Source organism: Pararge aegeria, chromosome 24, assembly GCF_905163445.1.
Source record: "Pararge aegeria chromosome 24, ilParAegt1.1, whole genome shotgun sequence".
NCBI lineage: Eukaryota > Metazoa > Arthropoda > Insecta > Lepidoptera > Nymphalidae > Pararge > Pararge aegeria.
Window position 1 is genome coordinate 144,735 of NC_053203.1, and position 12,149 is coordinate 156,883.

The 12,149-nt window shown below is 57.1% G+C and overlaps 2 protein-coding genes across 2 annotated transcripts; both read right to left on the reverse strand.

Moving 5' to 3' along the window:
- Positions 1–1,591: 1,591 nt before the first annotated feature.
- On the reverse strand, positions 1,592–2,077 carry LOC120634680 (the record flags this gene model as incomplete). Its single annotated transcript, XM_039905444.1, has 1 exon — positions 1,592–2,077. A coding segment is annotated over exon 1 (486 nt), but the record flags the coding sequence as incomplete, so codon positions are not given.
- Positions 2,078–9,813: 7,736 nt separating this feature from the next.
- Positions 9,814–10,374, reverse strand: LOC120634610. The gene has a single exon (XM_039905342.1). The coding sequence runs from the start codon at positions 10,372–10,374 to the stop codon at positions 9,814–9,816; it is 561 nt and encodes a 186-aa protein (XP_039761276.1).
- Positions 10,375–12,149: the final 1,775 nt, after the last annotated feature.

Below are 12,149 nucleotides of genomic sequence, written 5' to 3' on the forward strand. Positions count from 1 at the left end.
GGGGTTGGTGGGGCTGGAGCGTGGTCTCAGTGGCTTCAGCCTCACGTGGCTCTGCACTACGTGTGGAGACGCTGCACTCTGTCTGCGGCGCAGCGGTAGGCTTAGTGGTCTTAGTTCCTGCCGCCGAGCGAGTCTTTGCTGGACGCGCAGGCGAAGGGCCCGCTGATGGCTCATCGGGAGAGCGGCGGGTAACTGCTCCTTTCTTTTTATCAGCCGCGAGTGGCGGCCTCAAAATGGGCTCCTGTGGGAGTCGCTTTTCCAGCTGCTCGAGGCGGTCATTTACCATCCCCCCGATGGATATAAAGAGATCCCTCTTTAAGGTCTCAAGCATCTCGCCGAGTGCCGGGGAGCTCTGGGGATCCATGCCCAGATCGGGCTGACCCACTGGTGCAGGGGATTTTTCCCTTGCAGAGAACGCGAACCGGAGGGCCTTGACCTCCGCTCTTAAGGCGGCCATCTCCTGTCGCATCCTCCTGTTGTCTGCCCGGAGCCTTTGGGCTTCCTCGTCAATCGTCATTGCCTGTAGGGCGTCCATGGCTGCGCGGATTTCTTTGGTAGCCCGGTTTATTTCACCCTTCACGCCGCCCTTGAGGTTGTTGGACTTCTGAGTCTCGCACGTTATCGAGGAGACCGCACTCCTGGCCCTGTCGATGAGCTCGTCTTTTGTTGGGCCATATTCGCCATCGGCATTCATGGTCACTTTAGCCCTATTGATAGGACTCCGTTCTCGCACACCTTCATCTACTCTTTCAGCCCGAGCCCTTCCCACTTTAATCTTTGCCTTTGTTGTTACTGCAGACTCAGTCTCAGGCTCCACTGCGACAGCCTTCAACGAGGGCTCTCCTTCTTCCTCTTCCCGTGAGTCCACCTGATCATGGGGCCGCTTTGATACGGCTCCGGCTACCTTCCAAGGCTCCACTAAGGCCTCCAAAACTCTGTCACTATCGTCTGAATCAGTGTCCATTAGAAGCTCATTAACCTTTTCCTCCTCCGTTGGCTTAGGCAGAACAATCTTCAGCCGGTAAGCCTGTCCTTCTCTCTTCCTTCCTCTCTCTTCCTCTCCTTGCGGGCCTTCTAGCCCTCTAATATTACTATTCTTTCTAATTTTATTTATTTCCATATTTGATCCCACGAGTATGGGGGAAATATTCAGTCCATCCGGGTGGTGCCCCCTGCACCCAGATAAGCCAAAGCGTAACTCGCCAAAGGGTGTCGGCCGGTACCCTGACGGGGGTCGCACTAGAGACTGAACTACCCATCAGCCATGCATCCCCTCGCGGTGCGCCGCCGCTTGGGATTCGGGGTGATTTTTATAGAGGTTTTCTTCCTCGCAGTCCGGCCGGTTAAGGACCTCGACCTCGACCAAAAAGTCCCGGTCAATGCGCGACAGCGACCAACGAGGACCGTCCTCTCGCAAGGGGGTTGGACCGCTCGGGAGAACCGAACTTGCGGAGATGTCGAACCTCAAGTATCTGTGGTCCGACAACGTCTCCACGTTCTCCAGCACCTTCCAGCCCCGAACACGGCGCGCCAGGGCAGCATCTGCGAAAGTGACGTCCACAATGGAGCCGCCCTGTTGCCGCACGCATGTGTTTACCGATCCTCGGTTTAAGACCGTGAGGCCAGTCGCCATCGCCCATTCCTCCAGCTCTCGTCCACGCGGATCCGTCGCTGGACACCCCCATGCCACAGATTTTGCATTGAGGTCCCCAGCGACAAGAACGCGGCCGGAGCGTCTTCTGCTTATCAGGACGCCGACTTCAGCAAGAAACTGTTCGAAGTCAGCGAGACTTTTATTAGGCGAGAAGTACACTCCGACTACCATAACGTCGTCAACGAAAGCCGAGACGTATACCCGACCTCGCACTACGTTATCGAAGGCTGGAGAGCCCACTATGGACCGGGACGTTATGGCAACCACTCCTTCCGTATCTCCCACCCAATTATCCCCAGAAGGGACGCGATAGGGCTCAGCTACCACGGCTACGTGAATCAACCACTCCGCCATGCTCTGGAAGAGGAGGTCCTGAGCTCTGGCGCAGTGGTTGATATTCGCCTGGAGGAGGTTCAGGTCCATTATTAGTCTTCGGCCATTGGAACCTCCTCAGTCCCCTGCTGCGTTTCCGCTTGCTGAGGTGAGCAAGAAGACTGCTCAGTAGCCTGGCCTGCCTTCCCTCTCTTCTTCTTGCCCGCAGATGGGGATACGCAGGACTTGCTGCCCACGCGATGCTTCGCCGTTCTGCCATCCGCTGCACAGACCACGCAATGTGGTGTAGCGGAGCATTCACGGGCCTTATGACCCGGTCGGCCGCAGCGATAGCACAAACCACTGCGGTCGACCCCTGCCTTGCACTGGGCACCCATGTGCCCCGGTGCCAGGCACCGATAGCACATCAGGGGCCGGGCGTCCAGCAACTTTACTTGGGCCGACACCCATCCCACGAGGAGCCTTCCTCCTGCTACTACCTTCTTGGCAGCTGCAACGGGACAGTGCACTAACACTGCCCCTAGCCCGTCGTAGCCACTGACAACTTCGCCAGAACGCACTTGCTCGACGGGACATCCTCCTACCGTTGCCACCGCTGCGATAACCTCGGCGCTGGTGACGGAGTCGTCCAGGCCTGTGATCCGCAGGTCAACAGACTTCGTAGGTCTAGAGACCCGAACGACCTCGTCACTCAAGACCTCTCTGAGCTTTCTAGCCAAGGAGTCCGCCTTCTCAGCACTGGAGGCCCCTCCTGTAGCTGCCTTTCGGAGTCGGACTCCTTGTGCGCCAATGTCTGCTGCATTTATTCTCGCCTTCGCAGCGGCAATAACTTTTGCATAAGTCGCGCCCCTTTCTTCCGCCCCCGGTTGCAGCGTTAAGATGACTGCTGATGACCGAGGTGTGCGGAGTTTGCTGGCGCGACTTTTCGCATCAGGTCGCTTCTTGGGACCTACTTTCGTCCATTCCGACGACTGGCTCTTCCCCTGGTGTGGGCCAGCCTCCTGATTCCCGTTCTTTTTCTTCTTCTTCTTTTTCTTCTTCTCCGCGGAAGGTGGAGTAGAAGAGGAAGTAGAAGGGTCTGTCGTCATCCGTGCCCGTGGCTGACTCCACGAGGACCCAGCTGGGCGATGAGGTGGTGCCGAGGGCGCCTGCCCTGCGAGCCTGCTGTGTTCAGATCGGGCGGGCCCCTTAGGCGCGCTTTCAGTAGGCGGTTTTGCGGTGCCTGGAGATCCCGATGCCGCGGCAGCATATGTGCGCCCGTCTCGCCTTTTGTCGGTCGCCAAAGGCGGCCGGAGGTTCCTCTCTGGGAGGAGTCTGTCCTCTAGTGACTCCAGGCGGGCATTCAACATTCCTCCGACCTGGACCATCACCGTACGACAAATCTCCTCCAATGAAGGCGCAGCTGGGGTAACCCCAGGGCGGCCAGTTTTGCCTTGTTGAGGAGGACGCATTGCAGGGGGCGCCTCCTCTGTCTTGTCCGGGGAAGAGTGAGCGGAACCCTGCTTCCGCATACCCTCCATCTCTGTCCGTAATTGGGCCAGCTCTCTGCGGAGGCTAGCCATCTCGGCTTGCAGGCGTGTGTTGTCCGCCTGCAGTCGCCGCGTCTCATCCGAAACGGTGCGCGACCCGAGGGCTTCTACAGTCTCCTTGATGGAAGCCGCAGCGTCTTTCAGGTCACGCACGAAGGTGCCCTTCAAGTGGGCAGACTTAGTGGCCACCTTTCTAATAAGGTCCAAGTCTTCCCAGACCTGGTCCTGCAGTCGGGCTGCGGTCTTTTCATCCACACGTTGCCCGAATGGAGATGACACTTCTTTGCGCGCCTCCCGCCGAAAACGGGCGACGGCGGCCTCCTTGAGGAGGTCATCCTCCGCCTTTTGTTTGGCCTGGGCTTTCGCCTCGGCTCTTTTTTCCATATTAAGGGCCTCCCTGGCCTTGCCAATGCCGACATAACGCCCATGGGTAGGTGGACGCCCTCTACCTCTTACAGGGACTGGTGTCCCCGGCCTTTCCTCGTCAGTCGACATATCATCGCCTTCACTGAGGCGTGGGCGCTTCACTCCTGTCATATCGGACACTGAAAACGCTACCGACGAGCCTGAGCCCGATCTGGGCCTGCTCTCGACGGTTATAAGGCTGCAGTCGGATTCCGACGCCGCCTCTTCAGTTCCGCTCCTCTTCCTCCCCCCTTCTCCTACATCCATCCAAAATTTCCCCCCCAATTCTAACTCTTCCTCCTTACGCATTTCTCTCTCGTGCCTCTGTGCTAAAACTTCGCACCTCTCTAAGGCCACTACCAATTCTTTCCCCCCTTGCACGTTTCCATCTATCCCTAAACCCCCCACAATCTTCTCCTCTTCCTTACGAATGGTGGCCCCCCCGTATACATGGGGCCGATGCGCGACTAGCGACGCACCAAGGGATTCCCCCTCGCGGGGACCCTCCCGGGTAGATTTATTTCCAGTTCGTACTTCCATTTTGTTTTTTAGGCCTAATGGGGACCCTTCCCAGACACCCTAGTGGCTGCACTCCCAGCAACCATGCATCCCATCGGCGGGCATCAAACCTTAGGATTGGGGTAATTTTTTATAGAGGTTGTCTTCCTCGCAGCCCCACGCTCAGTGCGCGGGACCCCCGGTTCCGCTCAGTGCGGATTACGGGTGCCCGACGGTGGCCGAAGCCAGCGCTCACCGGCCATGAAGACCGGAGAGCCCACCGCGCTGGGCGTTCCCACCCACACCGGTGATTTTTTTACCGAGGTTGTCCTTCCTCGCGGCCTGTAAGGCCCCACCCTCAGTGGCAGCGCACAGAAGCGCCCCACCCTCAGTGGCAGCGCACAGAAGCGCCCCACCCCGCCTCGTGCTAGTTTTGGTTCGCGCCGGGTTTCCCCGGTACCCCCCATATCTGGGAGGCATTCCCCTATCCACCACCCGGGGACGCGCCCGATGGGGGACTAGCAACCCCACACGGGAACCTAACTTTTTTTTTTTTTTTTTGGCGTGGTGGAAAAGCTTTATGACTACCCCCGTCCCTTGGGCGGGACGGAGGTTATGTGGGACTCCCCCCTCTGGGGTATACCCGAACTAAAAACCACCACGGCATGTCCCTCTCGTTGGCTTTGCTAGACGCCCGGGGAACCCGTTGTATACTTCCCAGGCGTCTGCCAACTGCCCCAGCCGAATGCCGGGGCTCCCGCGCTAAAAAGGAGGGGATGCACAGCATGGCAAGCACAACGCTGGGCAGCGAGAGGTCCCCGCCGATTGCCGCCACCAGAGTGCGGCGCTGTGTGTCCCATTTACTGCATTCTTCTAGGGTGTGCTGAGCCGTGTCATCCACAGCGCCACACTCATGACACGTCGGAGTTGGTTCCCTTCTCGCGACTCGGTACAGATAATGGCCAAAGCAGCCATGGCTGGTTAATACCTGCACCAGTCGGTATGATAGCACCCCATGCTTGCGACGGGACCACAGACCCAGTACCGGGCGAATGGCCTCTATGGTGCGTTTTCCATAGAGGGCATCCGCCAGACTCGATTTCCAGCGGTCCCGCATCCTCCGTGCCGCCATCCTCTGTGCCCGCCCGATAACTTCGATGGCCGGTGGCCCCCCTCTTGCCCGACTCTCCGCTCTGATGCGGTAAGTCTCAGCGAGCACTCCTGCTTCCAACTCCCACGGGGGGGTGCCAGCTAACACGCAGGCAGCCGCGAACGCAACGGTCGTGTATGCCCGGCATATTCTGTTTGCCACTACCCGTTGCGGCCTCCGCAGAAGGGCCCTGGTTGGCGCACGGAGTGCATCGAACCAAATGGGGGCTCCATACGTTGCCATACTTTTTACCACCCCCGCGAACAGGCGACGGCAAGGGGCTCCAGGCCCCCCCACGTTTGGGAGTAGTCGGCCCAGCGAAGCAGCTGCACCCACTACTCTAGGGGCGAGGCGGCGGAAGTGTTCCTCAAAGTTCCACTTGCGGTCCAAAACAAGGCCCAGATATTTCATGTGGGCCCTGATTTGGACAACTTCCCCCGACACCGTAATGCTTGCGTGTGCCGGGGGTCGCCAGCCCGTTCCCCCGAATAGGACGGCCTCCGTCTTTGGAAGGGCAACTTTGAGCCCCAACATGCCAATTCGGGTGACCATCAGCTCGGTGGCCACCGTAGCCCTCCTCACCGACTCCTCATAACTGCTTCCCCGGACGGCAACCATGGTGTCGTCCGCGTAACAAATAATTACCATCCGGGGCAACAGAACCGGACGAATTGCCCAATCAAAGCCCAGGTTCCACAGCAGGGGTCCGAGGACCGATCCCTGCGGAACCCCACAAGCCATACGCCTCTCCTGCCTCGCCCCGTCCTTTCCCTGATAGACCACTACCCTTTCCTCCAGGTAGTGCCCTATCATTCGGCGCAGGTACAGGGGCACCCGATGATATTGGAGCGCCTCCTCTACCACGCTATACGGCAGGGTGCCAAAGGCATTGGCGATATCTAGTGATACCGCCAATACCCCGTCGCTTTCCTTCTGCGCTCCTTCGCAGAAGCTTTTCAGAGCACCAACGGCATCTATCGTCGACTTGCCTACCCTAAAGCCGTACTGGTGTTCCGAAAGATCAGGGCCCTGCAGAGCGAGGTGCTGGTTAATACGAGAGGCCAGAACTCTCTCCAACATCTTGCTCACCTCATCAATAAGGACGATTGGTCTGTATGCCGAAGGAGAATCAGGAGAACGACCCTCCTTCCGCAACAGCACCAAGCGTCCCTGTTTCCATACTCTCGGGAACCGCCCCGCCTCCAGGCAGTCATTAAATAGCTGCCTAAGGTGGCTCCCGAGGTGCCTCAAGGCCAGCGCCAGGACTCTTCCCGGGACTCCATCCGGTCCCGGTGCCTTCTTGCACCGCCGCAGGTGGTTCCACGCTTCTCCTAATTCATCCTCTGTGAATGGAGGGGCTTCTATCGACTCTTCTCGCTCCCCGAATGATGGAATCGTCATAGTCGGGGGCGTAAAAGCTGGTGGTTGAGGAAAGAGTCCAGACACCACCCGATTAAGGAGCTCCGGCTCCATGGAGTTCATGGGTGGGGCACTCCGCATCTTACCTCTGACGATGCGGTATGGCCGACCCCATGGATCCCTATTCAGGGTTGCCAGGAACTCCTCGCTGGCGGAGTCCTTGGCATTAGCGATGGCCACCTGGAATGCCCTTTTTGCCCTCTGGAGCTCTTTATATAGGCGATCCTCTTCCGGCGCGTCCAGTGGCCTTCTTCGGCGGCAACGGGTGTAAGCCCGGCGCGCCCGACGGGAACCTAACCTAACCTAACCTAACCTAACCTAACCTAACCTAACCTAACCTAACCTAACCTTTTAAAACTAGTTTGGATTCCTTTAGACCTCAGCCCACCGGCAACTACGACTAACTAAACACTGATCTAGCTATCTGGCTTTCATCAGTGCATCAACAGCAGCATAACTAGTATTAAAATATAGTAATGAGTTTTTATTAATGCATATATTCACATTAAATCTTGAATCTAAAGTCTAAAGGTGTCAAAACTAGATTTAGGTTAGGTTAGGTTAGAACATGAATACGAGGGGTGCCTTTAGGCTAAAAGATAGCCCAGCCTGCGAATGTGACCCAAACGAAACAGAAACTGTCGAACACCTTATAGTAGAATGCCCAAGATTCTCGAACCATCGCTACGAGCTCGAACATCAAATCGATCGGGAAATCTCAACTAGAAGCTTCCACGATCTCGTAGCGGATCCAGAGAGAAGACCAGACTTCCTGAGGTATGTGGAGAAGATCTTCCTCATTGCCGTCAGGAGAAACAGCAACCCGACGCCGCCAAGCCCAGACTTGAGCAGGACCACCCAGGCCCCGTTACCCCAACAACCCTGCCCGGTGCAGGATATGCCTACCAGGCAGCTCTTGCTAATGGCAGAAAGGGGAAATCCGGGGTTAAGAACCCGTGGTGTGGCACTGTTTATGGATAACAGCTCTGAGAGATTGGGGATAGGCTTCTGCATCGCGAGCGACTCGAGCAGGGTGATGATATCGCCAGGACTCGCAGCGCTAGCGAACGGAAGCACTTCCAAAAATACAATTCGACGCAAAATCTATGAAGCCCTGCCAGAAGTTACAGTAGCTCAACAACCCTGTAGAATATTGCGCACAAAGAACAAAGTTCCCCCTTGATACCGGCGTCGAGCACCGCGACATCGACGAGTTCCGGGAGCTCGGCGAAACGGAATCATCCCGGCGCGAGTACCTCGCAACAACAGGGGTACGGGCCGAAGCTCCGCCCCTTACTGCAACCGCCCTGTTGCTCCGGCGTGAACGCGTCTGCGGCCCTGGAGCGCCATCCCTCCCCGATGACAATTCATCCGCCATCTCCGACGGTCCACCTGTCTGTAAAGCCAGCAGGCCAACAGTCAGGGACAGCCAAACTTAACAATTAACAACAACAAGTGAGAAAAACAATAACAACAGCCAACAGTCAACAGAACAAGATAAGAAATAACAACCTGTGGCCCTTAAAAGGGCCCTTTGACAATCCCCCTATCCCTGTTAAAACTACAATAACAATAACAATAACAAACAAAGGCAACCACCCACAAAAAACAACCGCAATCCAACCTAAAATAGACTTAAAACTACAATAACAATAACAATAACGATAACAACAACCACTGACCACTGAACAACACTGGCCCTGGGGCGAAGCTTACGCCTCACCGTTTTGTATGGCCGGCCCCAGGGATCGGCATCGAGGCTAGCCAGCATCTTCTCCTCCGCCAGATTTTTGGCTGTTGCCATTGCTACCTTCAGGGTCCCGACGGCTTCCCGGTAATTGCCGTACAGGCGCTGCTCCGCGTCTGCGTTCCGCTGGCGTCGTCGCCTGCACCGGGTGTACTGGCGTCTCGCAGCCACGCAATATTTGCGCAACTGCGCTATTTCGCTCGACCACCAGTACACTGAACCCCTCGGAGGCTGAGGACCGATCCGTGGCATGGCCGCGTCGCAAACTTGCGGCATGGCCTGGCCGAAGTACTCGGCTTCCTCCTCCACCGGGTTCTCGAGTGCCGGCAACCACGCCTGCACCAGTGCTGCCTCAATCAGGACCTCGCGGTCCAGCCGTTTGACGGCCCAACGCGGGCTGTCCCCGGGTAGGGGTCGGCTCACTCTTCGGATAGCCGCCGGGATAGAGGAGACCTCAAAGCGAATGTAGCGGTGATCCGAGAGCGTCTCCTCATCCTGCAGAACCTCCCAGCCCGACACACGGCGCGCCAGGATGGAATCTGCGAACGTCACGTCCACAATAGACCCACCCTGTTGCCGCACGCAAGTGTGAACGGACCCCCGGTTCAACACCTCTAGGCCCGTCAAAACCGCCCACTCCTCGAGTGCCTCACCACGAGCATCGGTCGCCGGGGATCCCCATGCAGTAGACTTTGCGTTGAGATCTCCGACGACGAGTACCCGGCAAGGACGACTTCGGCCGATAAGAGCCCCGATCTCGACCAGGAATTGTTCGAACTCGACCAGAGCTCTGTTCGGCGAGAAGTACGCTCCGACCACTAAAACGTCCCTTATAAAGGCCGCAACGAACCCACGGCCCTTGACGGCCTGTCCGAAGGCCGGGGAACCGACCGCGGAACGGGACACGATGGCCACCAGGCCATCGCGATCCCCCACCCATTCATTGCCCGAGGGGACATAGTATGGCTCAGCCACAACCGCAACGTTGATCAACCTCTCCGCCAAACTCTGGAACAGGAGGTCCTGAGCTCTGGCGCAGTGGTTGATATTCGCCTGTAGAAATCGGAGAGCCATAAAACTACCCCTCAGTCATAGGCACCTCCTTTGCCCCCCCACTAGCTTGCGCGTTCGTGGATGGGCGGGCAGGCTGCGAGGGGACCCGGGGGCCATCGCCAGTCATGCGTCCTCCTCTTTTCTTGCTGCGCTTTATGCAAGCGCTGCTGCCTCCTCGGTGATTTGCCACCCTTCCGGCTGCCGCACACACGCTGCAGTGCGGTACGGCAGTGCACCCCCTCGCCTTGTGGCCAGTCTGACTGCAGCGATAGCAAGTGTCGCTGCGGTCGATCTCGGCAGTGCAAAGCGCCCTCATGTGGCCGAATTCCAGGCAGCGGTAGCACCGCTGGGGCCGCTCGTCTAGCACCTTGACTTGGGCTGACACCCAGCCGACGAGTAGCCTGCCACCCTCAAGCACTTTCTTGGCTGCTGCCACTGGACAACGCAGCCACACTGTACCCAGGCCCCCCGCGTCTTGCCTTATTTCTCCCGCCAGCACTTGCTCTGGAGGACAACCACCAACTTTTGCCACAGCGCCAGCGACATCTCCTTTTGAGACCGAGTCATCAAGGCCCGTTATGCGCATATCAGCACATTTAACCGGCCTTGAGACTCGAGCGATCTCCTCGCTGACCACCTCCTTCAGCCTGAGAGCAAGGGCATCCGCCTTTTCGGCGCTGGAGGCGCCAGGCAGTTGGAGTTCATGGCTCTCATCAAAGCTGAGCTAGAGGTCAGCCAGAAGACCTGCCATGACATCCTGCAGGCCTACAAACATCAAAACACTGGCCTCTTGACGGTGAGACTCCAGGAAGCTGAAGCGGTTATTTACGACAACGGACGTCGGCAAACTCTACATGGAAATGTAGAAGAACTCGACCACATGGCCGCATACAGCGCAACAGCAGGTTTTGTCGAGGTGGACGAAGAGGCGGAAGCAGAAGATAATAAGCCGCGGTTCAAAACACCATCCACCGACCCAATAGTTGTCCTGGCAAAATGCACCAACATAATGCTGGGACAGAGAATCCTCGAACAAGGCAATAAGATAGCGAAGGACGAGAAGGAGCCCCTGAAATCCTGGAAAGCACCCAAAATCACCTGGGTAAACGGAGTTCCTGGCTGTGGGAAGACCACCTGGATAGTGAGGAACTTCGAGATAAATCGTGACGTGGTTCTAACAGCAACCACGGAGGCCAAAAAGGATTTGAAGGAGAAGCTGCAGGCAAAGTACGGAGCGGCATCAACACTCAAAGTCCGCACCATGGCATCGGTCTTGGTAAATGGATTCAAAGAGCAAAGCGAGAGGCACTGCGAGCGCCTCATCGTGGATGAAGCTCTCATGAGCCACCCAGGATCGATAATTATGGCCGCGAAACTTGCTCATGCCAGCGAAATGCTCATAATTGGCGACGAAAACCAGGTGCCCTTCATCGACCGTAGTAACGCTTTCTCATTAAAGTACTCCCGCCCTAGCGTATTCCTCACTATCAGCAAACAACTGTTGTGCACGCACAGAAACCCCATGGACGTGGCGTATGCGCTCAACGAAGTGTATGATGGCATATACTCGTCCAACGTTCGGATACAGTCCCTGACCCTGAAGGACTACACTGGTGCCGAGATCCCTAAAGAGACAATTAACACCTTGTACCTTACCCATACCCAAAAAGAAAAGGCTCTCTTGAAGTCCTTGGGATATGGAACGGGACAGGGATCACGAGTGAACACCATCCACGAGGCCCAGGGTCTGACATCCGAATATGTGGTGATAGTGCGCACTACGGCCAAAAAGTCGCGTATCCACGACGAAATTCCCCACGCGATTGTTGCGGTGTCACGGCACACCATCAGCTGCATATACTACACCGACGACAACACGTTCCCCCGAATAGGACGGCCTCCGTCTTTGGAAGGGAAACTTTGAGCCCCAACATGCCAATTCGGGTGACCATCAGCTCGGTGGCCACCGTAGCCCTCCTCACCGACTCCTCATAACTGCTTCCCCGGACGGCAACCATGGTGTCGTCCGCGTAACAAATAATTACCATCCGGGGCAGCAGAACCGGACGAATTGCCCAATCAAAGCCCAGGTTCCACAGCAGGGGTCCGAGAACCGATCCCTGCGGAACCCCACAAGCCATACGCCTCTCCTGCCTCGCCCCGTCCTTTCCCTGATAGACCACTACCCTTTCCTCCAGGTAGTGCCCTATCATTCGGCGCAGGTATAGGGGCACCCGATGATATTGGAGCGCCTCCTCTACCACGCTATACGGCAGGGTGCCAAAGGCATTGGCGATATCTAGTGATACCGCCAATACCCCGTCGCTTTCCTTCTGCGCTCCTTCTGTGACGCGTCCGCAG

Excerpts from the sequence above, each read along its gene's own strand:
- LOC120634610 (XM_039905342.1), bottom strand. The coding sequence starts at position 10,374 with ATGCGCATAACGGGCCTTGATGACTCGGTCTCAAAAGGAGATGTCGCT.